The following is a 27,749-nucleotide window of genomic DNA, read 5'->3' on the forward strand; positions in this document are numbered from 1 at the left end:
GCGAAGTGGCTCGTGCATGAACCCATGAAGCGCGCTGGCACGATTCGCTAAATTTTGGACGAACCTAAATTTTCCAATTGAGTACCCTCACTCCAGCAGTCGTAGACTTGTTGGCCCTTATCTCCGCTCCTTTCCTTTCTCTTAGGTTGTTTTTCTGTGAGCGACAGTACAAGATGCCTGCCTCCCTAAGGACGATTGCTCCGTTCCTGCGCACGGCGCGCCTCTCACTCAGACAGACTGCGAGCCCTCTGGTCTCGCTGCAGCGCCAGACCAGGACACCGGTTCTCAACTTTGCTCGCACCTATGCCGTCTACGAGCGCACCAAGCCCCATGTCAACATTGGTATGCCGTTGTGGTCGCTGGCCCAGTATTGAATGCTAACAGCAGCTTTCCAGGCACAATTGGCCATGTCGACCACGGAAAGGTAAGCTAATTCACTCGCCAGGGAATGCCTTCGTGATGCGTCTCGGTGCTAACCGGGACCCGTGCAGACAACACTCTCCGCTGCCATCACCAAGAGACAGGCCGAGAAGGGCATGGCAAATTTCCTCGAATATGGGGCCATTGACAAGGCCCCCGAGGAGCGGAAGCGTGGTATCACAATCTCCACTACCCATCTCGAGTACGCAACCGAGAACCGCCATTACTCGCACGTCGACTGCCCTGGTCACGCCGATTACATCAAGAACATGATTACGGGTGCTGCTAGCATGGACGGCGCCATTATTGTCGTTGCCGCCTCAGACGGCCAGATGCCCCAGACCCGTGAGCACTTGCTTCTGGCCCGCCAGGTCGGTGTCCAAAGAATCGTCGTCTTCGTCAACAAGGTCGATGCCCTCGAAGACCCCGAGATGTTGGAGCTCGTCGAGATGGAGATGCGCGAGCTGCTCTCTTCGTACGGATTCGACGGCGACAACACCCCCGTCGTCCTGGGCTCTGCCCTCTGCGCCCTGGAAGGCAGGCGCCCTGAAATCGGTGTTGAGAAGATTGATGAGCTCATGAAGGCCGTCGACGAGTGGATCCCGACGCCCGAGCGTGACACTGACAAGCCTTTCCTCCTGTCCATTGAAGACGTCTTCTCCATTTCCGGCCGTGGTACCGTCGTCTCGGGCCGTGTCGAGCGCGGTACGCTGAAGAGGGACGCTGAAGTCGAAATCGTCGGCAAGGGCACCGAAATCATCAAGACCAAGGTCACCGATATCGAGACATTCAAGAAGTCCTGCGAGGAGTCCAGGGCCGGCGACAACTCGGGTCTCCTGCTCCGCGGTATCCGCCGTGAGGACATCAAGCGCGGAATGGTTGTCGCCAAGCCCGGCACCGTCACTGCCCACAAGAAGTTCCTGCTCTCGCTCTACGCCCTTTCCAAGGAGGAAGGTGGCCGCCACACGGGCTTCCACCAAAACTATCGCCCCCAGATGTTCATCCGCTCTGCCGACGAGGCCTGCACTCTCACCTTCCCCGAGGGTACCGAAGACGCTGACTCCAAAATTGTCATGCCCGGTGACAACGTCGAGATGGTTGCCGAGATCCACCACCCCATTGCCCTCGAGGCTGGTATGCGCGTCACCATCCGAGAGGGTGGCCGGACCGTGGCCACTGGTCTCGTTACACGCATCATCGAGTAAACTTGCGACGGTAATGGCGGTGTAGTATCGTATAAGAGAGGCATGAGCGGAACCGGGTCGGGATTCTTGCTTCATGGATGGGCAGGCGCTGCGGAGTCGAGAACACTGTACAAACATGTCATGATGCATTTGAGGTGTCGTTCTTGGGAGCCGCCCATGGACTCAGGGCCCGCTGATCTCCCCTCTCCTTCTGGTATTGTCTTAATCCTGTAGTATAGAGATACATGAAGCAAGGAATAGAGGTTGATGACAATGAACTCAACGAGTCTTGATACAAATGATATCCGTACGCCTTGAACCGGTTATTTCAGCCCTAATCCGTCAAGGTACCCAGCTGCAATGCTTTTACGATATCGGTGACTAAGGGTATGGAAAAAAGCTTTCACCACTGTTCACGGACCCTCCCCTCAGTGAAGTTTTGATCAAATCAGTTTCGCTGACTCTCATACCGTAGCCCCTGACATTTGCCGAGGCCCCCTACAACCTCCCGATTCCCCACACTTCTCCCATCACATCGATCATCGCCACATATGATGGGGTATGGACAGAAAGATGAACGAATGAATGGGGGATGGATGGATTCAGGCTTGCATTTCCCGCTGCAAAAGGGCAAGAGAGAAAAGACACCGTATCAACTCCCACTTGTAAAGTAAGCCGGCTTTAACTCTGGGCTAATTCCATGGACGGAAAAAAGAGAAGCCCAAAAGCATTGCAGGTCCCGTCCCTCCAACGCACACTCACTCCCAGCGCACGCTCTGAGCAAAAAGGGCAAGAAAACTGCCATTTGCCCATTAATTCGCCCATGCCTTGGTCCGTTTTCTCCCCTGGAATCGGTTCACCGTCGTGGGTCATGTTGGTCCCTTTGTTCCGTTGTTCGTCCCGCGGCAGCAAAATGTCGTCAATTCTCATCTCCCTTTCTCCCCCTTTTCCCCATCATTCACCCATCCGTTCCCCCACCAACTCCGTCGTGGTTCGTTCGTTTACCGGTACTGTGGAGGGCAATTGGGTCAGAGAGGAAGCCCTTGAGGGAGAGAAAAAGGGGGTTGGGGTTTGCGGTGTGATGTCGTCTCGGCTGGGCAGGGTTTGGAAAACTCGGGCTCTGTTGTAAAGCGTACCTTGACGAAGCCAATGTCGGCGGACTTCTCGCGGAAGCACTGACGGCAGATGTTGAGGCCGTACTTGCGGATCAGACCGGCCGTGTGGGTGCAGACGCGGCTATTTAGAAGCGGAAAAAGCCATCACTGTCAGTTCATGTTCTTCTTTCTTTGTGTTTTACCCAGCACCCCGTCCTAAATGTTCCTCCCCATGTTATGGCTATCTTCCTTACCAAGAGCGGGAGCCCTTGCCGTAGTTGCGCGGGCGCGAGTTCCAGACGTTCTCGTGAGCCATTTTGACGGTTTGTTGAGCTTTTAATTTCCCGAAACGGAAATGCTTGGTTTAGTGGCGGGAGCTTGTGTCGTCGAAATGCGCTGCTGCTGGTGCTGCTGTCGCGAAAGGGCTGGCCAAATCTTCGAGTGGTGCAAGCGGGCTTCGCGAAAATGGCTGAGTTTTTTTTTGTTTGTGCGGGAGGGCTTGCTTGACGGTGGCTTGGTGGGGTGGAGTGTGGCGCGTGGCTTGGCCTATTCACGGGCTGATAACGATCTCTTATCGAGCGGTGAATGTGGACAGTGCATCATTTCATGGGCTTACACTGTAAGATCCGACATGGTTGGGGGCTGTGGCGGGCTGACTGGGGTAGAGCTCCTCTATCAACCTGCTTGGGATTGGCAAACTGGCATCTTTTTGGTTCGCGGATTTCAAAGCATCGCTTGAATCCCTCTTGGCCCCGTTGCCACCCGCGACTGTTTCTTCGTGTTCATCGTAACATCGCCTGGGCGGTGTTATCTATTCCTTGACTTACCATTAGAGTCGCATTGAGACAATTCTCCTCGGATTAGTTGCGAATCCCCCGTTCAACTTCCCGTGGTTAGATCACCATGGTGCTTATCAAGAGCTTCGTGCTCGCCGGCCTTGCGGCCGCAGCTGTCGCCAAGTCCGCCGTACTTGATCTCATCCCGGATAATTTCGACAAGGTCGTCCTTAAGTCCGGAAAGCCGACCCTCGTCGAGTTCTTCGCCCCGTGGTGCGGCCACTGCAAGAACCTCGCTCCCGTCTATGAGGAGCTCGCCCAGGTGTTCGAATTCGCCAAGGACAAGGTCCAGATCGCAAAGGTCGACGCCGATGCCGAGCGAGCTTTGGGCAAACGTTTCGGCGTGCAGGGATTCCCTACGCTGAAGTGGTTCGACGGCAAGAGCGACAAGCCGATTGAGTATAACGGCGGGCGGGACTTGGAGAGCTTGTCATCCTTCATTACCGAGAAGACCGGCATCAAGGCAAAGAAGAAGCTGGCGCCGCCTAGTGAGGTGGTCATGCTCACCGATGCCACCTTTAAGAAGAACGTTGGCGGTGACAAGCACGTCCTGGTGGCCTTCACTGCTCCCTGGTGTGGCCGTAGGTAGTCCCAGTCCCCACTTGATTGGAGCTCATGCCTAATAATCTGCAGACTGCAAGAATCTTGCACCCACCTGGGAGTCCCTTGCCCAGACTTTTGCCAACGAACCCGGCGTCGTGATCGCCAAGGTCGATGCCGATGCCGAGAACAGCAAGGCCACCGCCAACGAGTACGGTGTGACGTCGTACCCGACGATTAAGTTCTTCCCCAAGGGTAGTACTACTGCCGAAGACTACAGCGGCGGACGCTCCGAAGAGGCTTTCGTGTCGTTCCTCAATGAGAAGGCCGGCACCCACCGCGCTGCGGGCGGCGGTGTTGATGACACGGCCGGCACGATCGAGGCGCTTGATGCTGTTGTGGCCAAGTACACGGGCGGCACCTCGCTTAGCGAAGCGCTTAGCGAGGCCAAGAAGGCTGCCGAGAGCCTCAAAGAGCACGCCCAGTACAAGTACGCCGAGTACTACATCCGGGTGTTTGACAAGCTCAGCAAGAGCGAGGGATATGCGGCCAAAGAGCTTGCGCGTCTGGAGGGCATCCTCAAGAAGGGCGGGCTGGCGCCGTCCAAGCTGGACGAGCTCACGAGCAAGACCAACATCCTGCGCAAGTTCATCGAGAAGGTGACTGGCGAGGAGAAGAAGGATGAGCTCTAAGCTTTTGTTTTATCGTGCAATCAACAATGTACCATTAGATGACAGGCATGCTATGTGAGGGTCAAACTCTCGGTTGGTTTCTGCGCGGGGCCAGGCGTTATAAATGACTAGTTCTGATACGGAGCATCCCTGCATGTGAATCTATCATGTTCCACTCCGTCACATTATACCTTCTGAACTCCATGAACGCCAGTCGAGTTACATTGTAGGAATAGAGCCTTTCAGCCAGACGCAGACTTTTTGTCCTTGCTGGCCATCAATTGCGCCTCGAGATTGTCCAGACGACGCGACATCTCATCCACTGCGGCTGTCAGCCTTCGTGTGCGAGTTGTGGACTAGCGGACACTCACTCTTGGCGAATATCTCGCTCGACACGCCGGCGAACTTGTTGGACAGCGTGTTAAGCAGGTCCTCGAGTTGGACGGTGAGCTCAGCGCGGGCATCGTCAGATGTCTGAAAGAGTTAGATGACAAGATGAGACACGCTGAAGCTTTGGACGGTTGAGCGCCCACTGACGTTGCTAGCCTGGGGGGTGGCTGGTTCGTTGTTTGGGGGCATGGCTGGTGCGTCGTTGAAGGCGAGGATGTTTTGGTTTTTGAGGGCGATATCGCGACAGCGAGGGCTTATCAAGAACGAGAACGAGACGATTCGTATGTCTTCGACTTTCAGAGATGCCTCCCTGCCTTGCGTTTAATACCGTGTGGGTGCTTACCTTGGACAGGGTGGGAAGATCATGCAGCCAGGTACCGTACCGTACCGTACATGGTGCTCTTAGGCACTGTAACGAGAAGTGGAACCAGGATGTACTTAGGTACCTCTGCACCCTGCCCCCCCAGCTCGGGCATCTGAAGCTCATCCGCTGAAAGCCACCGGCAGCCGACAGCCAAACCGCCCACAAAGTTTGGATATGTTCGTGAATGACGATACTCATTTTTAAACGATTGCGGATTACGCACCATCGTCATCTCCGGCTGTTCCCCGCTACCGCACCCCCAAACACAACAACAATTCCAACAACGCGGACACCCAGGATTCCAACTCGAGACTGCTTGCACCTGAACATCTTGATATCGTTCCGCTAACAGAAGATGAGTCTCTCTCGGTCGTAGCACCCGCGAGCTTGGCAAGTCCAAAAATGCCTTCACTCACACGAGAAAATGCGAGGATATGGTTCCTTCTCGTCTTGTTCTTCTTTACCCTCATCTCACGAAACGATGGCCCGGCCTTAATTGCAGCTCCCTTCGTCGGCGTCGCTAGGCTTGGCCGTCAAAGAGCAGCACACGGCGTCCTGAACAGCACTAGCTGGGGCGATTTCTCTCCCCATGCCATAAATGAGGGCCCGCCTCCGTGGGAGACGCCACGATATCTGAACTTGACGGGCTTCCGAGAGTCTGACGGCTATGCTTGGAACGATCTCAGCCACTTCAAGGACCGCTGCCGTCAGTGGAGCCGGAACGCCTATCCGCCGAGTGATGGGACCGACGAGTGGGACCACGGCCCGGTTAGCAGGACATGGCAGAATGCTACGGGAACGGTGTACGGCAAATGGATACGACGGCCGGGTTCGGTGGTGAGACAGGCGAGCGGCTACAACCTGACTGCCATCGCTCCACACGTCGACTGGCTGGAAGGCGATGTAGAATGGGCGTGGAATGTCACCGGCTCTTACGGCACTGTGCTGCTGAAGTTGCAGGAGGATGCTGCCGGTGGTGTGTACGAAGAGAGGCCAGAGGAGGATAAGAAGCCACGGTCAGCCGGGACGGCAAGGGAGATTACGGCTGTGGCCGATTTCCAGGACGAAGAAAGCCCAGCCGCCAGCTTCGCTATCCGGCTTCACGGTGTGCATTGGCCGAAACAGGGTTCTATGCTCCTGTCGACGACGAGCGAGAAGTTTGCCGGCATCTTTGGTCTTCCCCATCTCGCACCCGGCCCCGAATTCTTTCACACGAGCCAGAAGCTTCTGAACGAGACAGTGGATCAAGTTCTGCGCAAAAAGGAACGAAGCAGGTTCACGGATCCCGGCAACCCATGGACTCCTGTCGTGGAAGACGACGTTTCTATTCCGCTGCCGCATTGCGAGTACATTATGTATCTACAGCTACACCCAATTGCCCCCGCCCCTATTGCCGGCGATGCAGTTGATGCACCACTTATTTCCCTGGTGGACCAGCTGGAGAATGAGCTTCGATTTCCTACTGGAGCACCTATTAAAAGGATACCGGAACTTCATATGTCGCTCGTCGCTTGGTCTCCCGACTGCTCTTATTACCTCGAGTCCAAGGGGCCTCCCCTCTTCCCCTCTGTTGAGGGCCAGCACCTCGTTGGTGTGAAGTCGGAGGTATTACTCTCGCGAACGAAGTTGTGGGTGTTCGGGCTCGCGGCTGTCATGATGGGACAGTTGTGGCTACTGAAGACGCAGATGAAGGAGTCGAACACGCCGTCTACCCTCGGTCGCATCAGCTTCCAGACGGTAGCCATGATGCTTCTGGCCGACGGCATGGTCTTTGCAGGCTCGTCAGCCTGGAGTCTCTCCGCTACCCATACATTTCTCGCTTCCCTCATCCTCACCTTTGCTGCCTTCATGTCCATGTCGATCGGTGCCGGATTCCTGGCGGAAATATACAAGAACCAAGAACCGGAACGGCGCAACCGCGAGCGCGAGCGTGAACAAAACAGAAGCAACAACGAACCCACCGCCACAAGAGCAACTCCTAGTCCTCGGCCTACCACGACGGCTACCGACTCTCTCCCGCTGCCCGTCACCGCAGGCCCTCTCCGTCCCCCATCCCCGCCGATCATCATCCCCTCGGATCAGGACATCGACGCCGAGATCGCCGACAACACGGCAGCCGGCGCTGGCGCCGTCCCGATCCCTCAAATAGCCACAGCCACCGCAGCAGCAACCACGGGTAACAACCGGCCGCGAGTGAGTGCCTTCGCGTCCATCTCGGCGTCGTTCGTCGCCATAGGACTCGCCATCTTCATCCTCACGGCCGTGTCGTCGTCTTGGGCGCCGCGGGCTCGCGCGGCCTACTTTAACTGTCTCGCCTTCGCGTACTTCTCCCTCTGGGTGCCGCAGATCCGGCGTAACGTGTGGCGCAACAGCCGCCGGGCGTTTGCCTGGCGCTTCATGGCTGGGCAGTCAGCCCTCCGGCTCCTGCCATTCGCCTACTTCTACCTGCGCCACGACAATATCCTCTTTGTCGAACCCGACCCGCTGGCGTTCGCGTTCCTGGTCGGCTGGATCTGGCTGCAGCTGTTCGTGCTGGCTGTGCAGGACGTGCTAGGCCCCAGGTTCGGAATCCCCCAGGGGTGGATGCCCGAGGTGTGGGATTACCATCCCGTGTTGAGGGAGGATAACGTCGAGGCCGGGGGCTTGCCCATTGGATTGGTGTCGTCTTCCGGTGGGCTGGGGAGCGCCGGGTCATCGCCTACCGCGAGTAGGGGGAGGTCTTGGTCTGATGGGAGTGGCGGTGGCGGTGGCGGTGGGGAGGAGGATGCTGGTGGTGCGCGCAGGAGGGAGAGGGAGAAGGAGCTCATGAGGCATGGCATGTCGTTGAGGACGGTTGACTGCGCGATTTGCACCGAGGTGTTGGAGGTTCCTGTGGTGAGAGCTACAAGAGGAGTCAAGGACGCTCCCGGGTCGCCGAGTTCGGCGGCGCCGGCGACCGGTGCGGGCGGGTTGGTAGGTGTCTTTGCTAGGAGGGCGTACATGGTTACACCGTGCCGGCATATCTTTCATACCAAGTGTTTGGAGGGATGGTTTAGGTATAAACTGCAGTGTCCGATCTGTCGGGAGGAGCTGCCGCCTTTGTAGATACCAAGATAGACACGGGATAGAAGTATCACGGATAGGGCTGGACGGTTATTGGTAGGGGACGGGGACCTCTCTCCACGTTTTGGGTTTTTGGTCATGCCCTATGGACTGTACTTGTACAACAAATAGGTTGATGGTGGGCGTGTTATGCCCTGTAGCGTCTATAGCGAGGGGGGGGGGGTTCTCGCCTCATAGCGATTATGTCTATTAATTCAACCTCGATCGCATTCTTGGTCTGAAAGAAACCTCGTCTTGCCCTGGCATTTTCGGAGTCTTCATCCGTCGATCACTACCGAGGCACTTAATACTGGCTGGATGTGGAGAATTGTCTGCTGTGATCAACAGGGACTGGCGGGGATTGAGGCGATCCGTTCCACACAAAGTTAACGACGGTTGGCCAGCATGTCGGGTACGTATGTCCGCTGAGAGCTGTTTGGTGAGCAGGCCGAGTCCGCGTCCGTTACGTATTTGCCGCATCATGCCTCCTTAGAACGGCGGACTTGGTAGATGCGGCGCGCGTTGTCTTCAAACATCTTTTGCCTAGCCCATTCCGATGGACCGGGCTCGTTGGCTTTGCTAGTCGTCCGTCTACTGTGTGTGAGATTTGACAAGGCGTCGATGGGCCCCAGGATCCTTCCACCGCCCACGGATTCTTCGATGTGGAGATTGGATCTCGGTTATCTGGGAGGTGATCTCGCGCTATTGTCCGGGAAGGGAAGCGAAGCAGGGTCTGGATCAAGCTCGCGGCACGGATTCCCCTTTCTCGGACTCGCGTTCCCGTATATTTTGGGAGCCGTTATCTCCCTAGGCCAGGCCAGCATCTGCGCAACCTCAACTGCCCTGCCCTACCCTGCGCATCGTTCTATTCTATTTCAAAACAGCACAAAGGATGCGGTCGTCCACGGCCGGCTCCAGCGGCACAAGATGGGTGGCTCACCAAGACTCGTAGGAGGGGTCGTCAATCAACACGTTCCCCACCACCCCACCGGCGCATTCAAATCTCAGACGGCACACGCTAAATTTGGGCGGTTTTGGGCGCGATTCGGCCCGCTGATAGGCCGCCTGTTTCAATTTCCAGGGTCGACGGCTCGGCAGCCCCACAGCTTATGACGACATGATCGACAGGCGACCTTTACCCTGAATGACTGACCCCTCCAACGACGGGGCACGGCAGCGGGGGACTTGTTGGTTTCGCATTTGTTGTTTCCGTTAGACGGAGGAAGAGGGCATTCCACTAAGGGAGCAGTGGAGTTATCTTGGACGTTGTGCCATTTAATTGCCGCAGTAGACCGTCCCCTGCCTGTTCTTTTTTGGGCTGTTGGGTTATTTGCTCTTCAGAGTTTCCGACGCAACGACGTACAGTCTGACTACCGTAGAGGGGGTACGGGCACCGAACCCACTACTGTTTCCAATCCACCTTACCCTTACACATCTCCTTGCTTCAACGGTAGACGATCTCGCTCCCCGAGCCTCGACATTCTCACAACCGAGGAGAGTAATACAATACGATAATCTAGAAAAAGCAAAAACCGCAAAACCGTCACAATGGCCAAGGTGAGCCCTTCCATCCAGTACCACGCCCGCGACCCTCACCAGGGAACTGACAAATGCCTTAGATAAACACCATCCTCCTCGACTGCGACAACACGCTCGTCCTATCGGAGGAACTCGCCTTCGAAGGCTGCGCCGACCTCATCAACGAAATCACCACGGCCAAGAAGGTCCCCCTGCCGGCGCCGTTCACCGGGGAATCGCTCATCATTGAGTTCGTCGGCCAAAACTTCCGCGGCATGATGCTCTCTCTGCAGAAGCGCTACGGCTTTGACATGACGCAAGACGAGCTGGAGGACTATGTCCGCCGCGAGGAGGATGTGGTCATCGCTAAGCTCAAGGAGAAGCTCGTCTCGTGCCCCGGCGTCGACGCCGTGCTCGAACGGCTCGCTGCGTCGGGCAAGTACAAGCTCGCCGTGGTGAGCAGCTCGGCGCTGAGGCGCGTCAAGGCGAGCGTGGAAAAGGTCGGGCAGGACAAGTACTTTGGCGGGGACATCTTCAGCGCGGCGTCGAGTCTACCCAAGCCGACGAGCAAGCCGGACCCGGCCATCTATTTGCATGCCATGAAGACGCTGGGCAAGACGGCCGAGGAGTGTGTTGCCGTGGAGGATAGCAAGAGCGGGACATTGAGTGGCGCCCGAGCTGGTATCAAAGTGATTGGCTATGTTGGGCCTTATAAGGAGGCCGAGAGGGAGAAGATGGTCAAGGTCTTGACTGAGGCCGGGGCCGCGGTCATTATGCATGACTGGAGCGAGTTTGATGAATGCTTGGCTAAGATCGAAAGTGGGAGTGCTTAAAGAGAGCACTGTGTCTCATTTTTACATGGGGTGGAAAGAGCAGCTAGATGTAGATGTTTCTTAGACCGCGCCAGAGCATGGTGTTGGGAAACAGGGGCCATTAGTTTCATTTCCGCCAGTCCATCAGGTAACTATTTACACTCTGCAGAGTCGCCCTACTCGGGTTAGCATCCGGTATCGTCGTCATTATGTGCCCAAGCTTCACCCTGATCGCGGTCTTGTTAAACGACTCTCTCTCATCGCCTGTCCGCACATTCCCAGAAGGGTCAAAACACCAGCAATATATCGCGAGAGCGACACCCACGGACAAGTCTTTCCCGGACTCACACAAAATTACCACCTTTCTCTCGGGCGTACCATTTCCACTCGTTTCAGTTTCCCTTCTCAAGAAGCGTGAGACAAACTCACAGATTTGTGGCAGCGCATCCCTTAGTGACCGACTCGCCGCCTTGCTCTTACCAAGCCCAACCTCCATCCAAGTCGGCGATTTCACCCACGTGGCCCGCTCCGTAGACTTGGAAACCAGCGTGACCACGCAAGATCCCTCGGACAGTGCCATCTCCTTGGCCCCCAGGGTCCCAACGAAGACCCCAATACCAGACGCCACTCTCCTCAGCCCCGGGGCAGTAGCGGTAGCATCCTCCCCTTCCCCACCATCACCCTCCGCAGCCGACGACAACAACCTCGCAATCAATCCTGGTAACTCTCCCTCCGCAGCAGCCAGCAACTCGTCCTGATGCCGCCAAAACACCGCGGGGGTCAACCCCATGGCCCAATTCTCCGTGTCGTCCCCGGCCCCCTGGATGTATCCGCGGCCTTCGGCAATCTCAGCACCCACGCCGACCACCCGCCGCGAGCTGGTGCAGCACACCACGGGGTGGAACGGCGAGCCGTCGCCGGCGGCGAGGTCCAGCATGGCGGCATAGCCGTCCTCCCCACCAACACCACCAACATCACCCTCACCCCTTCCTTCCTCCGGAGGGGTCACCCAGAACGGGCGCAGCGGCTTGCCCCCAAGCCGCTCCCTCAGCGGCGCCGGGTCGATGGCGAGCGCGCGGAACGAGGCGACGAACCCGGGCAGGCGCGCCTCGATCTGGCTCGCCTCCGACGCCGAGACGGCGCTGCCGGGCGTGACGAGGCCGTGGGATCCGGCGAGGTCCGGGAAGAGCACCCGGTTGAGGACGCTGCACCACGTCGGGAGCGTCTTGCTCAGCGCGTCGGGCATGCCTAAAACAAGGCGCGGGTTGAGGGGTTAATGATTTGGAAAAACGGGGAGGGGGGGTGGGGTTGGGGAGAAAAAAAAGGGGGGAGCGGGGGGAACGGGGGAGAGAGTTGGGACTAACGTTTGCCTCGTCGGGTTGAGTCGATTATGATGCAGCTAGTTGGGGGTGGGATGGTTGTTAGTGAGTTGAGTTAAGTGAGTGAGCGAACGAGTTTGTGCATGTTTGATATGTAAGGTACTGAGACACGGATAGTTGCTGCTTCAAAAATAAAAATAATAATGAAAAACCCCGAATGCATGCGGTAAAAAGTCAAGACGAAATACATATTACACTGGCGGAGAGAATACTTCTAAGACCAAGCCATGCAGGTACGAACCCGTTATGCTTCCCAATCAACTCCAACAGGTGCAGGTTCAGCCGGCGCGTGCTGAACTTCCACTGACCCGTATGCCCGTCGGTGCTCTTGAAGTAGGCGGATCCGGCCTTGAGCGCAGGGTCAATGTACCAGCTGCCGCAGCGCTCGTTGGCGACCAGCGGGAGCTTCAACGCAGCGGCGACGTCCTCGACGAAGGATGCATCCTGGCGGATCGACCTGAGCCGGTTCGTGATGGAGAGGTTGGACCGCTTGAGGTCGCCCAGGATCCGCGAGAAGCTGTGGTTGGCCTGCTCGGGAAAGATGACCTCTGCTAATGTCGGAGGCGGCATGGTAACGACTCGATGCTGCTCACCTCGCTTGCTATCTCGAAGTCCCTTGGGGCACTAGGGGGGTGGTTTGTTAAGGTGCAGGATGGAACAATTCGAGACAAGGCTCTTGAATACTCGCTCTGATTGGGCAGTTTACAATAAGGGCCCGACCTTTTAGTGGGGCCTGGTGTAGGGCTGATATTAGGGAGGCGCTCTGGGCCGCCCCTGGGAGCATGGTACCCATAGTCTGGGTGGGTTCCAGCTCTCTTGGCTCCCCGTGATGGCTTCAAGCAAAGTGCTGGTGATGGCTTGGTAACTCATTTGGCTACAGTCCAAGCTGGTGGGCTGAGGCATATGGCAGCTGCCGCCTCTGCTTTGTACTCTTATCTTGTCAGACAAGATCTGAGCCTACCAAAAGCTGTGCCTCGACTCAACGCACGATCGAGGCAAAGGTGGGGATTTGATCTCTTGGATTTTTATATACTGCCAGTTCGTGATGTTGTACACGCACACTTGGCTCGGATGAATCGGTGTTAAACTGCCCCTGGACCTGGACCTGGACCAGTGTGATGGCTATGTAGTAATATCTCCGATGCCATGAGCCCATGTGTAATTAGCCGGCGCATCGGGCAGCAAGAATCTCACTGCCGAGCTTAATCGATGGAACGGTGCAATTTGGCTGCTTGCCGCCTCCGTTTGAAGAGGTATGCTGCCAAGAAGGGCTAACCGTACTGCTGGGGGACTCATGGCTGTCTTGTCTCGTCTCGCAACTGACCGAGATGCGGATATGGCCAGAGTATGCCTTTGAACCCACTCCTTAACCGGCTCGTAACCACGTGTGTAACCTCGGCAGCATCGGCGCGCTCATACCTATCAATTAACATCATACACCAGCGAGTTGTTGGTGCTTGATCCCGACCTGGATACATGCAAGAGCCGCCCACCTCACTGGCTTGGGATGTGCATGTCCAGAAAGCGTCCCGTGATTCCGATCATGACGCAGAGCTCGGATTCGATCGAGTATTGACTCACCGCCATCTGTGCGAGCTTTGCTACGTTGTATCGCGAGGGTTTTGCACGGCCCCGTTGATGAAAACTAGGCATAAAGCAACCCTGATGACTGTAGCACAGCCCCGCGCCCCACGGCAACGAGAAACGCGAGTTGGGGAAAACGCCGATGGAGAGCTCCGTGCAGCGCTTGGTACTTTACATACAATGCATTGTCCGTACTCTGGTTTGTGAAAGGAAAAAAAAAGATAAAAAGGAAAAAGGAAAAAGGAAAAAAAGAAACCATCACATCAGGAATTAGAACAGTCTGGGCTCGTACAGCGGTTTTCTAAACGTCGAATTCTAGAGTGAGGCCGCCTATCGCGGGAATTGGTCCCGGGAGTTTGACGTTTCGTTGGTGCCGTCTTTGGCGCTGGAACCGCCGTGTCCCGGGGCCCCGGGAGCTCACCGCTTTCTAAGATGCACCCAAGCTTTCCCCAAGAAGCAATGCCACCCCCATCTCCAGACCGTGGCGCAGCGCTTTCCGATGGAATCGATCTATCGGGAGGCAGCCAGCCCAAGAGCATCGACTCCATGCCGGATAACGACAAATGACAGTGAGAAATCAAGCCGGTACCTTGGCTGTTGTGCCAAAGCCCTCCGTGAAGCTGAATCCACGTGCGTAAGTGGGAACACGATCGTTTGCCCGGCCCGGGAAGACTGAAACATCGGGGCCGGTGTGATTGCTTCGGCACTTGCCGTGCAAGTCAATATCCCTTTTGGGTATCAAGTTTCAATCCGCCCGCCGGCGTAATTCCACCCTCCGGGCGCGCGATCGGGATGGGCACCTCATGATTCGGGGGTAAGCCGGCCGATCAAGGAGAACCACCACGCGCGCGTTCCGTCTCAGCCAAATGCAAAGAGAATAAGATGAAGCTGCACTGGCAACTGCAGGAATCATCTGTCCGCTGCATGAAATTGCTGTTCTGCGGTAGCGCAGGATGCTGCCTGCATCGATCGAATGCGAGGTCAGTAGTCGGGGCCAATTGGCACTGGGAGCCCGGGACGCGAGATGGTCCAACCCTGGCTGCGGATATGCCGTAGGGCTGAAAAGGAGGGGGCCGTTTTCTTCTGGAATGGACCGTGCCTCTTGGACCCCGCGGGCCCGTCACTCAGGAAATGCATTTTCCTTGTCGGGTTACCTACCCAAGGGATTGGCGGAAACGGCCCGGCCGGGGGCTCCGTGGTGGTGAGCTGTCTCTCGGGACACGGCGAATTGTGCCTGCTGGAGCGAGATAACGCAGCCAGGGGGGGGGCGGTACGGTACTGTACACAGTGGCGGACGCAACGCGATTGCGAGCAGAAACAGACTAATAGAAACAGGAGCAACAGTCCACCGCATGCACGGGGACAGTATCCGGCGAATGGACAAGCGGCGAAATATACAAGACGGGACGATCGCGACAGAGGGCAACTCGCCTCTTCGCATAGGAACGTGTCGCGGCTGCGTCATAACTGTCGCCGGCGGGCTGCACCAGTGACGACGCCGCCCACCGTGGAGATGAGGGTGGCGGGGCAGATTGCGGCCTTGGCCTCTTTTCCCTATGTTTCCTAGCTTACGAGCCAAGAAGCGCAGCGAGCTCTTTTCCCGCGCTCTCGACCTCGGTGATGAATCCATGATGGTGCAGCTCGCAGGCCGCGAGGCGCAAGGCGGTGCCTCATTAGCCTGGCGACCGAAGAGTTTCCCTGTGGCTTTGCACGGCCTGCTTTTTCTGGGGTTGACATTCCCTCCTTCCCAGTCAAGTTTCGACTCTCCCGGGATGGGAGTGGGAGGGGAGCAAATGCAACCCCCGGCGCACCGTCAGCGAGAATATCGGCAATCAATTACAAACCCCGTCATCCAATGCCCGGCCACGGAAGCCAGCCACCAAGTGAGACGACGAGAGGTAACCTTGTAGGCCGTGTGGCACCCCGGTCGCCGGAACGAGAGTCGTACTCGCCCACCCTGATAGGTGCTGTAAGTACCGTCCCAATTTGAAGTTCAAGCGAGTCCGGAAAAAAGTTGCTCAGGCGTGCAAATTCCGTGATAGGAAGGCAGCCATTCAGGTGTGCGCACACGACGTTTGCCCCGTCACGGTAAAGATGGCTACGCAGCACCTATCCACGAGATCCCATTCTCCCGGACTTGATCCCGTCGCCGTGGGCGGGAGGCGTGGGGCAGAGTAGTGAGTGTATTCCACGCACTCATACGTGCAGTGTAGGCGCATACCCCTGTCCCTGCCCCTCCCCCTGCCCATGCCCGTCTCGTGAGGACAGCCCCAGTGGAAACAAGCTAGGCCGGGCCGCCCTCACTCCCCTGCAAGAATAAAAGTGGGCGGGATAGAGGGCTGCAGAAGGTTACAATACAAGGGGGCTGCGGCAGGGACCGTCAAGTGCCAAAGCCGAACTTTTTAAAAGTCAAGAGACGGGAACCTTCGCTGCGCCCCTTGTCTTCACCCCCTTCAACGATATTCTCTCAGCTGGACGAGCGTCGGCTTTACTTGCACTCATCATTAGCACACTTCTGAATCGACAGTCTTCCGGTTCTCACCGCAGCAAGTCTTCTCAACACTGGATGACCAGCCTGCTCATCGCCTGAACCATCTCAGCTGGCCCCAGGATGTGGGCAGGGAGTGGCGACATCGAGGCCAGGCGTGCTTTAGCTTCTTTCTCGCCACACCGGTCGAGCTACGGAACCACCCAGGCACCGCAATTGGTTGCGGATGAGCCGCCGGCGCGGAGGGCATCCGAGAGTGACGGTGCAAATCATTCGAGTTCGCTGGCATCGCAGAACCCCAGCACCATGGCATCGTTGACGCGCAACCCCCCCGCGGCAGCTTCAGCCGTCAACGGCGCTTCCGAAGACGCCGCGCAGAGGCCCAGGCGCGCCAGGACGAGCAAGCCAAAGGTCAAGACGGGGTGTAACAATTGCAAGTAAGGGACTCCCCTGTTCCCCCAAGAGATCGCAAACGGTCCGAAGCGGCCTCGAGAGGCCCCAAAGCGGCCCTGAGCGATCGCAAGTGATCTCTATTGTCATGCACGTTGGTGGCGCTGACAATTCACCCCCCCGCGCAGGCAGAGGAGAATCAAATGCGACGAGAAGAGGCCCGCGTGCGCAAACTGCATCCGTTCTAAAAAGACATGCTCCGGCTACCCGCCGCCGCCTCGGAGCGCGAGACCCTTTGAGGAGGTCAAGATCGCACCGAAGCCCCTTGTGGCAGCGGGTGCGCCACCGCCGGGTCGCGGGTCCGTCCATCTTCCCCCTAAACGAGTCACGAAATACAAGCCGCATGCCACGCCGCCTCTGACGCCCATTACACCGCAGGCGGTGATGATGATGATGATGCGTCATCCCTCCGCGAACCTCCCGTTTGGTGACGAAGAAGGCCAGTATTTCCAGCTGTTCCGCGAGCAGACGGCAAGCGAGCTCTCTGGCTTCTTCGACTCGGCGTTTTGGACACGCAGTGTCCTGCAAGAATGCCACTCCGCATCACCCATCCGCCATGCCGTGGTCGCATTGGGCGCATTATACAAGACGCTAGAGAAATCGAATGAATCGCCGCCGGGATCGCCGTTCACCGAGCGGGATCCCGCTGATAACGCGCGTCGGCACTGGGAGATGGCGTTCAAGCAATACTCCCATGCCCTCAACGCGCTGGTCAGGACCGACTCGGGCGAGACCATCTCTCACAGGACGAGGTTAATGGCCAACGTGCTGCTAGCCTGCTTCGACTCTTTTGTCGGCGACCACAGACAAGCCATCGTGCAGATCCAGACCGGGTTGGGGCTGCTAGAGCGGCTACGCGCCGAGAGGAGGCGGGCCTTCCTCGCCCCGCCTGAGGAGCCGGTCGAGGAGGAACTCACCCAAATGTTCACCCGACTCGCGATACAAGCCAAATCCTATGACATGGCCTTCCACTTCCCCCAGCCGTGGGTCGTGCGGCTGACGGCGCCGTCAAATCAGGGGCAGGACCCCAGCTCGCCGGCGTCCGACGCCTCGTCGCCGATATCCGTCAGCCAAAACCCCATCCCGGATCGGTTCGCGTCCGTCATGGAGGCGCGCGTGGCGTGGGACAAGCTCTGCGAGCGCATCTTCCGCTTCACCGAGACCATGTTCGCCTACGCCCAGAACGGCGTCATGGGCGTGCTGCCCACCTCGCTGCAGCACTACGGCGTCTCGTTCAAGACGGACATCGAGGCCTGGTCCCAGGCCTTTGACCACATCCTTGCCTCGCGCACCGCGCCCGGGGTGAGTAGCCAGGAGAAGGCCGGCATCGCCGTGCTGAAGATGTTCCAGATCATGGGCAAGATCCTGTTCATGATGACGTTTAGCGACAGCGAGATGCACTTTGACAACTTCACGCCCCTCTTCCAGGCCATCGTCGACCTCGCGCTCGAGGTAGTGGGCGACGAGGAGCGGAGGGCCGCCGCCCGCCGCTGCCCGGACCCGGGCTTCTGCCGCCACAGGCTGCCTTCGCAGCGCCACGAGCCCGACATATTTGGCGGGCACGAGTATGCCGCGCGGCACATCAAGCCGAGCTTTAGTGCAGACTTGGGCATTGTCCCACCGCTGTATGTTGTCGCCACGAAGTGCCGCGACCCGAGGATCCGGCGGCAGGCGATTCAGCTGCTCCGGAGCAGCGCCAGGAGGGAAGGGATGTGGGACAGCGAGCTGACGGCGCGGATCGGCATGTGGATTGCCGAGATTGAGGAGGAGGCCGACGAGGCCGACGATGAGCTCGACAGCTCCCCCAACCGCTATTTCGGCGCTACCAGGATGCCCACGCCCGGCGCGAGCCCGGTGCAGGCCATGTCGAGGCCGTCGACGTCGACGTCAGCGAACGGCGGGAGTCCCCTCGCTTCTCACCTGTCAGACTTTGGGGATAGCCCGCTCGGGCCTGGGGGCAACGCCAAGGGGTTGAGTGTCGCTGCTGCCGTCGGCAACGGCGGTGCGGTGGCGCCCCGGCTTCAGCAACGGCAGCAGCAGAAGAAGGTGATTCCCGAGAATAAGCGGGTCATGGTCCGGGCGGTCGAGTTTGACCTGCGCGAGCGCTCGGCAGTGATTCAGCTTGGCTCGAGGAATTTGAAGACAGGAACGCCGGATCTGAAGACAAGAGTTACGAGGATTACGTGGTGATACGATTGCTTGTTCGTGTTGTTGATGTTACCGCCGCGGCCGCCGCTGCTGCTGCTGCTGTTAGTGTTGTTGCTGTTCATGCTTTAACTTTCTTTCTTTTTTTTTTCCGGCGCATGCGTTCCGTTCACTTCTGATATACCCACAGCTGGATTGCTTTGAGTGGATACGTATGGATGATGATATAACTCGCGCGGATTTAGGAATCTGGAAGCGAAACCAACGAGCGAGGGAAAGAAAGAAAAAAAGACGAAATGGGTCACGTTGGATCACAGATGCGGAGAGAAACTTCGACATATAAGACGAGCTTGGATCTCAGTCGGTCGCTGTCTTCTTAAATTGGAGTGCATTCGATTCTGCTTATTTAGGAGGGGGGAGGAGGCAGTGGAAGAAGGGGTTGAAAGAGATGGGGGGGGGGGACGGAGGCTTCATTTTCTCCCTTGGAAGATCTGGTTATCTGACGAGATGGGTTGAAACCAGCCGGAGTGCAACCTACGACGGAAACGTCAAAAGTGAAGTAAGTCTAGGTCGTTGGCTGGGCGCCGATGATCCTTCTCCGTTCTCTGCCACCCCCTTCAACACTACTTTATCCCGCTCCATTCTTGTTTACGCTCTCTACCTATCGAGTCCAAGGGGCTCTTGTTTGGAGCGAAAATTTTTATTGGGAGGCGGGGCCTGCGGTCCCTTGTTTGAATGTTAGTGTATAATAAAACAAAAAGAATTGCGCCGTCTCGGGTCCTGCTCTGGAGTGATTGTGAGGCACGAGAGCGATGTCAAGGCACAGAAAGAAGAAGCAAACCCAGGCTCTAAGTGCAGGCCACAGCCAAACAAGCCAATTGTATTATCTCTATAGCGAGCTGCTACCGTGACCATAATCGTCGTTGTCGTCCTTCTCCGACTCATTGATCGTCAATCTCATGATGGAAAATAAGTTACCACTCCGCCGCCGCCACCATCATCATCAGCCAAGCAATGTTTCAAGAAGAAATCCAACCCCAGCCTCCCCATATCTTCCGTATCCTCAACTCCTCTCTTCCCTCCTTGCCTACCACTGAAAGAAAAAGAGAACGAGAAAAGAAAAGAAAAGCGCGAATCTCATAAGAACTCCAGAAACGCCCCAGTCATGATTGTAGTATGTAATATGTGCCAAGTAACGGAGAAAATCAGAAAACACGCTTGAGCATAAAAACCGCGGGATCACAAGATTTCCCTCAATTTCTGCTTCTGGAGCGGTGATAACGTCATGGGGAACTTGACGTTGTACTTCACGACGAAGTTACCGCGCTGGCCTGGCTTCTTGGAGATGGGCATGCCCAGGCCCGGGTACGAATCTGAGCTGCCGGGCTGTGTTGGACCCGCCTTATCGATGTTGAGGTTCTTGCCGTCTATCGTCGTGATGGTGCGCTTCCAGCCTGTGAGGGCCTCCTTGAGGTCGAGGTCCACAGTGTGGATTAGGTCGTCGCCTTCGCGGGTGAAGAGGGGGTGTGGTTTCTGTTCGGGTGGTGTTATTAGGTGGCCTTGCCGGGGTAGAGACATACGGAATGGGATGCGCGCCTACCTCTTCTACGATGAATACTAGATCCTGCTGGCCGCCCTCCTCCTGGTCGCCGACGCCCTTGAAGCGGATTTTGCTGCCCTTCTTGAGGCCGGGCTTGATCGGCACCTCAAGGACGGTATCCGTCGTGGTCCGCTTGCCCGAATCGTCAAACATCTTCCGCTTGATCTTCATCTTCTTGGTCACGCCGCTGTACAAGTCCTCCAGCGACAGCGGGAGCGGCCTCTCCACGGTCGTTACCTCGGGCGTCTGCGCCCGCGCGTTGCGCATGCTCTCGCTAAACGAACCACGCATGCCTCTCCGCGAGCCCGTCGTCGACCCAGGCGAGGACCGGGTGCCGCTAAAGAACATATCTTCAAAGTCGCCGCCCAGGCCGCTGTCGCGGAAGGTATTCCGGAACAGGTCGTTGGGATCGGTAAAGTGGTACGAGAAGCGCGCGCCACCGGGCATGCCACCGCCGGCGGCGCTGCTGAAGAACGAGGCGAAGCCCTCCGGTATGCCGCCGGCAGCCCCAGCGAAGGGGTTACCGCCAGCGCCGGCGCCGGCGCCGGCATCGGGCTGCGGGACGGGCCCACCCCGCAGGATGAATTCAAGGCCGAACTGGTCATACAGCTTGCGCTTCTCCGGGTCCGACAAGATCTCGTAAGCTTGCGAGCATTCCTTGAACTTTTCGGCGGCGTCCGGGTTGTCCTTGTTCTTGTCGGGATGCCATTTTAGGGCAGCTTTCCTAAGTGAGGGGTTAGCGGGCAGGGGTCAATAAGTGGCGGGGCAGAGTATCGGCTGTCTGGAGCGAGACCGTCGTGAATCGTCGAGCGACGGGGAAACAAGGCAAGAATTATGGGCACTCGACTCTCCCCGCCGGTCTCCGGAGAGCTCAGTGAGATGGGGAGAGCGGAGCGGTGAACGTACCGATAGGCTTTCTTGATGTCGTCCTGGGTCGCAGTAGGACTGATGTTCAGGTGGTCGTAGAGCTTTGTCTCCTTGACCATGTTTGCGGCTGGCTGTTGTCGAGACTGTCGATGTTGCTACCGTGTTCTTGTTTTCGCTGTTGTTGAAATTGATGGATGTTGGGGGGGATGGCGTTGAGAGTTGAGTAGAGTCGTGTGCAGAGTGAGTTGTCCCGGTCTCGCCTCTCCTGATGCGTCAGGTTGCAGGCGGGTTATGTCGGTGTCGAATTGGAGAGGTGGAAAGCAAGTGGATGTTCTAGTTTGCTGCAGGCCGCCAGTTGCAGCTAGGTTGTTTGAGTATTTGGCGAATGGTTTCTGGTTCTCTGGCGTGGCGAGAAAGCTCCCGCAGAGCTCTCGGGATTTCGCGAGAAGCCGCAGAATGCGCCGCAGTGGGACTCGGGTTTCAGTCGTTCAATCGAATGCAGAGAGACGACGAAGCTGGATGAGGTCGAATGAGGCTATTGCCAACCGAGTCGAAGCAGACAAAGGCAAAGTATGACATGCCTTGGCAACTGGTCGTGTGTGCCTAGCAGCTTGTAGAAGGTTCGTCGCGAGCCTATCGGCTTCCAGGGATCGAGAGACAGTGACGCAGCCACTGCGTAAGGTGGGCCAACGGTTCTCGTTTCGATAGTTGCATATCTCGTAAGCGCGTTTCGCAGTGATTAATCAACCTACCTGTGCCCGGTGGGGGCGAGTAAAGGGTGGGGGGGGGCTCGGTACCGCCATTTCTGGGAGCCGAGATCAGACGAGAAATGCGAAACTGGTCCCATGTCAACTACACGTAGGCGCTGCTGTGATGTCGAGAGTCCGGTCACCGAACTAACAAGTTATTACCTTGTTTTGTGGTAAATTATATCAATGCCATTTATAATTCGCAAGGGTCCCTGAATCTAGTGTACAACTGATTACATGCAAGTATCCATGCATCAGCGGCCGTCCCCTAAGCTATGTCATGTAGGAAGTTTCCAGTTCCCCCTCACCAATTTTATTGCGCATCCGCCATCTCCACGACGAAAATAAAGGGCACTGGGCCGCTTCATGCGTGGTGAGATACTAGCCAGAGCGGAGTGATCACGGCACCTCGATCAAGGTACCACCCCCGCCCATAGCCTTCAAGAATGGCATACCCGCCGTAGCCCTCCCATAGCACTGACATCACGAGGGTCCTCCGGCTAGACTCCGAGATGCCAATCTCGGCCGGCGGGGCCAGTACCGTGAAGCCGGCCAACCTGCATACCAACGATTTGGTGGCCATGTCCTTGACACACACGGCTGCATTGGAATCACCGTAGGAACCGTAGAAGCCAGAGGGAAACGTTTCCACAAAGTAAGCCGAACCGTGCAGACCCATGAGCGGAGATAGGCCGCCATTGGTAAAAAGCAAGAAGGCGGCTGGTGCAGGCATCATATTACCACACAGATATCCGGCGTTTGAGGTTGGTGCTCGGCCGGTATGTGCTGGACTGATAAGTGAGGAGCTTGCCGTCGGCATGCGGGGGGCCCACGCACCCTGACTGACTTTGATGCACTACGACATCAGAGAGACCACCTGCGCCTAGAGCAGACAGCCGTACCACGTCGTGGTCGTGGGCCTTTCCACCGTCGCCGTTGAGTATCCAAACCCGGTAAATGCCTGCATCATGGCGACGGTGCGCAGCCGTGCTTGGGCGTTTGCAATTCTAACTTCGGTAACTACAGCGAATCCCGATGTCGTGGTCTATGTTACCGTCAACTTCGACGTTGCCTTGCCCGTGGCTATCTGCAGACGGGTGTACGAGATCTTGGACGCTGGCCATCCGGTCACGACATCCGGCGTTGGGGTTCGCAGGTCGAATCTGACGTCAGGGGCCCGGGCCACGGCCGTCGTCTTCGGAGCCACGTAAGACAGCTGTTCTGCCTTGGCCGGCAATCTCCTCAGCCGCCCTCCGCTATGTTTCTGGCGCTTCATGTAGACGTACGTCTCCGTGGGAAATACCGCAACTTTGGTAGCAGTGGCCCATACCGAGCTCAACCTAGCGGTGTAGTCATGCCAGGATGCCTGTGTGGTAATGGCGTAGACGGTGTTGCTCGGCACGCTGGTAATCGTCGCCGTCGGCGGCACCTTTTAATGCCTGCCGTGATGATCGCCTCTTTGATGATCCTGGCTGTCATGTTTGATGACGATCTGACCCGGGAGCTGGATGTTGGAAATTGAGAAACCGCAGTTTTCGCATCAGAGGGTCTTCCTACACCGCACCTGACCGGGCCGCTGGAGTTGTGGATATGTAATCCGCCAGAGAGTACTAGTCAAAGTTGTACTTGGTGTCCGGGGGAAGGGGGTAAAGACGATGTTGTTACCACTGATAAGGCAGCCTGTGAATGGACATTTGAGAGCATTGCGATCCGCATAGGCTTCGTTGGCCTCGTATTTAGTCTGGAGTGCGCTGGCCACACCCTCGTGGATTTCGTCGACATCTTGTCAGCCAAATCATCGCAGGCAAGATTCTCCAAATCGTCTTGGCCGACCGTTTTAGCAAGCCAGACTCCGCGTGAAGAGAGCACAGCGTTGCATGGAGGCGCTCGCTTATTGTTGCTGCCGCAAGGGGATCGCGATAAAGAGCGCATCGCGGACCGGGTCGTCCAGCCCTCTCGACAGTACACAGTGTGCACCATTGAAGTCCCCAGTCACGAGCAACGACGATGGTTCCATTCCCCGTCCCCCAAACTTGTCCTCGGAAGCCTCCTCCTGGCGGTGTTACCAGGGTTATAGGGTTTTGCCGTAGGTTCAACGTTTTGCGTATTGGCCGGATGAGGTATACTCTGTCGCTATCTCGGCAGCTTCCGGGCTGTCATATTTGACAGTCCCGTATTTGATATCTACCTCTTCGGCCACGGTAACAAAGTTCTCAACAGTGATAAGGAACGTAATGACTTGGCTGTCAATTGCTGCAAAGGCGCCCGTCATTCGGTAGATGTCACGCAATGTCTCGTTATTGCAGCCCCGAGAGTTGGTAAACAGCACGACGCCGATCTCAGGCCAGGTACCTTAGTCATGATATACTCCCGGACAATATCGTTACCAACTTACACTATTCGAGGTATCGTACGCATGCATCAAGACAATCCTCGAACGGGTCGGTCGTAAGAGTCCCGAATCGCCACCTGAGAAGCCGAAAGCGCAGTAGATCTCGTTAAACCTGCCCTGGTCGGTCTCTTGGTAACAGGGTGACGTTGGCGCTCCCTCCATCGCAAGTGAGCGGCGCCTTGACCTCCAGCGTTGCGTTACCAAGATTTCTTGCCGTCGACCCTCACCGTCTGCAATGGTCAGGCCATTGATCTCCTCCATGCAACACATGCCGCCAACTCACAACCTATTGATGCACTCCCGGCTGAAATCGTATACATCGATGCAGTCTCCAGAAGTGGGCGCCTTCGCCGCAGACAGGTCGCCACCGTAGCACTCCCTGTTGCCGATGATCTGGCAGACAACCCCGGCTGGGGTCGGGAAGTTGATGTTGTCACCGGAGCCGTTGATACAAGATGGGGCAGTCGAGGTGGGCGTGAGAGGCGCTGCTAGTAGTTTCGGTGGTTGTCCCGGTGCCCGAACCGGCCTCCGTAGAGTTAGGTGTAACGCCATTAACCGTCGCCGCCGACGGCTCGCTAGCCATGACGAATTCGGAGTCCGTGGAGATCGTGAACGTAGAGCTAGTCTCCGTGGCGCTGTCGGACACCGAAGACTCAGCCGAGGTCGAGCTCGTGCTTATGCTCGATTTGATAGATGCCCCCGAAGATACGAGCTTGAGTATTTTTGTCGGTCCAGACATGGGTACACTTGAGTGGCGCAGTAATAGCACGACTGTTCATATAGCAAGAAGGAGCGAGAAAAGGGACGTTTACGCAGTCCAGAGTCGAATCACACTTGTCCATCTCCACAACTCTGTTAGTCAGATCTCCCACTGTTCCAGTAAGAGAGGGCGGAGAGGGCGGAGAGGGCGGAGAGCCCTGACTTACGCATGCTAGGCTCCGAGGTGACAATCAGGTTAACTCCCGCATAATCGATGCCACAGAGCAGCTGGTGCGAGATCCGTGGGCGGCATCATAAAGCATACCATTAGAGCGGTCGCCAATACATGTTACCTCCTTATCGGCAGGGCTGATCCGGCTTGGAGCGGTCCAGACGCGTCCTTTTCCTACTGGTGTTCTCACGCTGCTCTCCATCCAACAATTGCCGCCGACGGGGCCGTATGAGGCGTCGAGGTAGTCAGCGATGACATCGCACAACTCAATAAAATCCTCGAAGGTGGTGAGGCCACTCTGGGCAGCGATGTTGCCGTCGACATAATCGACATGGCAAATAGTGTCATAGGAGCCCACTGCCATGCTATAGCTAATATCGTCACTCTGGCCGCTGGAGCAGTTGAGAGGTGTCGCAACGGCAAGCCATGTCGATGCCAGAGCGACTAACAAGGCACCTTGGCCCGGGAGTACCCGGAAAGCTGCCGCATCACCAAAGGAGAGAAATGATTGTACGTTGGAAATGAACGTGAGCAGATATTGAAAAGAATCAGTACCTAATTAATTAAAGTTACTTTTGCCCTGCCAACTCAAAGCTAGATGTGTGAGAGGGGACTGATATCAAGTAAGAGCGCTGCGCCGACAATACATGTAACTACATCCATGGCTTGCCTAAAGCATCGTTCGGTTGGGATTGACTAGTAGAAAGGAGCAAACCTTGTTTGGCAAGGCTATTGACGAGCAAAATATGTCTAACTTTCATGGGACACCATAACTACCCGGTTGAGCCGGCCAGCGTCAAGTGCGTATTTATGATAATAACCTGCGCGAAATGGGGTCTCTCTAGAGTAGAACCAGGGGTAGATGTGGCTGGCTAAACTTATCATATTGAGATATGTCAATATGAGCAAAGTAATTAACCTGCTTATTCCCGATGTGCTACGGAGAAGGCGGGCATCTTTCATGCATCACAGCAAATCCGTTTGGCTAACGGTGATCCAGACTCCAGGATCTGTTCCGCCCGGGGCCACCCGCCCAGGGGACAGGATCCGAGGGGTTCTAGACTTATAGATCAGAGACGGTGTGTCGGCCATGCGTCCACCATGCGGTCCCTGCTTCGCCATCGTCAACGGCTCCCAGTAAATTGTTGATGGTCTCGGCATTTGAGCGAAGCAGGCCTCGAAGACCCTAGATAGAGCTCTGACGAGGAGGACGAAGCCCAATTGAGATTTGCTGGCGGGTCTACTCCCATTACCTTGTCATGGTAAGGCCCCTGCCTGTGCTCCCAGCAATCCGAATCGTCCACCCTTCGGCAAAGACAAAGTATCGGTCTGCACTAGACGCACCATCCCTTCAAGCTCGAACGTATTGCCTTCAAACTTAATCTTATACCCTGGGTTCGATTTGGTGAATCGGCTTAGGTCAACGAATTAACGAACTATTTCCTCGTCTTAGGCGGAAGAACCAGGCGGAGGGGCCTAGGATCGCGCAACCATGGTTGCGGGTTGGTAGACGGTGGTGGTGGCTTGTGCCATGCGAATGGCCAAAGTAAAGAGGCCAAATACCGCAGATGCTTGCCCCATCTCACTCTAGGGCTCTGCGATCTGTCGGCCGAGAGCGGATTCTGCGCCGTTTCCACCTCAATTGTGAATATGTCTTCTCTATGAACCCGGAAGAGGAAAAGAGATATTCTGGCCATGGTACAGTACCGTTTGTAGGTTTGTTTTGTGCACAATATCGGATTCTGGCGCCTCGAGGCGATACTGTGGAAATTGATTAGGGTATGTAGCTATGCTTTCAATTCTGAAGGTTTGTTATCGAGCCCTAAGCTCGAAGTGCCTTGCCCGTTCCGGTGGGTGTCCAAGTTCAACCCGGCAGCTGTAAAGGCTGTGGATGAGATGGGAGTCGCCGTTGCCAGCACCCTCCGCCAGACACCTCGACTACGTCTCGAGTCCGGGACAGTGTAAGCCACGCTAACAATCAGGTGGTTGACATATCGAAGTGAACGAGGAGTAACTGCTCTACCCCCCATAGCAATACCCATCAAAACTCTTAACTAACCATTCGACGGAGGTCGGTACAACCGGCAAGTACGGCGTGAGGTTCGTCCGATAAACCCAGTAGCTTCCTTATATACCGCTTCCTCAAACTCTAATGGAGGCCGCTTGCCTTAGGTACGGACCTTCTCAATAGAGCAGCTCAAGCTTGTGTAGATTCGGTAGCAAATTCGATACCACATGGTACGATAGCCAGGTA

At 56.6% G+C, this 27,749-nt stretch overlaps 9 protein-coding genes across 9 annotated transcripts; 5 read left to right on the forward strand and 4 right to left on the reverse strand.

Moving 5' to 3' along the window:
• Positions 1-173: 173 nt before the first annotated feature.
• Positions 174-1,625, forward strand: TUF1 (translation elongation factor Tu; the record flags this gene model as incomplete). Its single annotated transcript, XM_071059789.1, has 3 exons — positions 174-342; positions 396-424; positions 492-1,625. 3 exons carry the CDS (start codon positions 174-176, stop codon positions 1,623-1,625), a joined length of 1,332 nt encoding a protein of 443 aa, XP_070915890.1.
• A 1,976-nt stretch (positions 1,626-3,601) lies between these two features.
• On the forward strand, positions 3,602-4,766 carry ERP38 (Protein disulfide-isomerase erp38; the record flags this gene model as incomplete). Its single annotated transcript, XM_071059790.1, has 2 exons — positions 3,602-4,115; positions 4,168-4,766. 2 exons carry the CDS (start codon positions 3,602-3,604, stop codon positions 4,764-4,766), a joined length of 1,113 nt encoding a protein of 370 aa, XP_070915891.1.
• A 221-nt stretch (positions 4,767-4,987) lies between these two features.
• Positions 4,988-5,324, reverse strand: MFIFM68171_04371 (Heat shock factor-binding protein 1; the record flags this gene model as incomplete). The annotated part of the gene is made up of 3 exons (XM_071059791.1): positions 4,988-5,067; positions 5,117-5,219; positions 5,283-5,324. 3 exons carry the CDS (start codon positions 5,322-5,324, stop codon positions 4,988-4,990), a joined length of 225 nt encoding a protein of 74 aa, XP_070915892.1.
• Positions 5,325-5,901: 577 nt separating this feature from the next.
• MFIFM68171_04372 (RING-type E3 ubiquitin transferase) lies at positions 5,902-8,583 on the forward strand (the record flags this gene model as incomplete). Its single annotated transcript, XM_071059792.1, has 1 exon — positions 5,902-8,583. One exon carries the CDS (start codon positions 5,902-5,904, stop codon positions 8,581-8,583), a length of 2,682 nt encoding a protein of 893 aa, XP_070915893.1.
• A 1,545-nt stretch (positions 8,584-10,128) lies between these two features.
• On the forward strand, positions 10,129-10,931 carry MFIFM68171_04373 (Phosphorylated carbohydrates phosphatase; the record flags this gene model as incomplete). The annotated part of the gene is made up of 2 exons (XM_071059793.1): positions 10,129-10,137; positions 10,200-10,931. The coding sequence occupies 2 exons, from the start codon at positions 10,129-10,131 to the stop codon at positions 10,929-10,931; spliced, it is 741 nt and encodes a 246-aa protein (XP_070915894.1).
• Positions 10,932-11,037: 106 nt separating this feature from the next.
• On the reverse strand, positions 11,038-12,859 carry RIT1 (tRNA A64-2'-O-ribosylphosphate transferase; the record flags this gene model as incomplete). Its single annotated transcript, XM_071059794.1, has 3 exons — positions 11,038-12,158; positions 12,275-12,309; positions 12,531-12,859. The coding sequence occupies 3 exons, from the start codon at positions 12,857-12,859 to the stop codon at positions 11,038-11,040; spliced, it is 1,485 nt and encodes a 494-aa protein (XP_070915895.1).
• Positions 12,860-16,667: 3,808 nt separating this feature from the next.
• MFIFM68171_04375 (Aspercryptin biosynthesis cluster-specific transcription regulator atnN) lies at positions 16,668-19,001 on the forward strand (the record flags this gene model as incomplete). The annotated part of the gene is made up of 2 exons (XM_071059795.1): positions 16,668-16,798; positions 16,940-19,001. 2 exons carry the CDS (start codon positions 16,668-16,670, stop codon positions 18,999-19,001), a joined length of 2,193 nt encoding a protein of 730 aa, XP_070915896.1.
• Positions 19,002-20,195: 1,194 nt separating this feature from the next.
• On the reverse strand, positions 20,196-21,542 carry SIS1 (Molecular chaperone (DnaJ super); the record flags this gene model as incomplete). Its single annotated transcript, XM_071059796.1, has 3 exons — positions 20,196-20,489; positions 20,557-21,280; positions 21,463-21,542. 3 exons carry the CDS (start codon positions 21,540-21,542, stop codon positions 20,196-20,198), a joined length of 1,098 nt encoding a protein of 365 aa, XP_070915897.1.
• A 994-nt stretch (positions 21,543-22,536) lies between these two features.
• MFIFM68171_04377 (uncharacterized protein) lies at positions 22,537-22,908 on the reverse strand (the record flags this gene model as incomplete). Its single annotated transcript, XM_071059797.1, has 1 exon — positions 22,537-22,908. One exon carries the CDS (start codon positions 22,906-22,908, stop codon positions 22,537-22,539), a length of 372 nt encoding a protein of 123 aa, XP_070915898.1.
• Positions 22,909-27,749: the final 4,841 nt, after the last annotated feature.

This window comes from Madurella fahalii (genome assembly GCF_045866475.1).
Source record: "Madurella fahalii IFM 68171 DNA, scaffold_2, whole genome shotgun sequence".
Classification (NCBI taxonomy): domain Eukaryota; kingdom Fungi; phylum Ascomycota; class Sordariomycetes; order Sordariales; genus Madurella; species Madurella fahalii.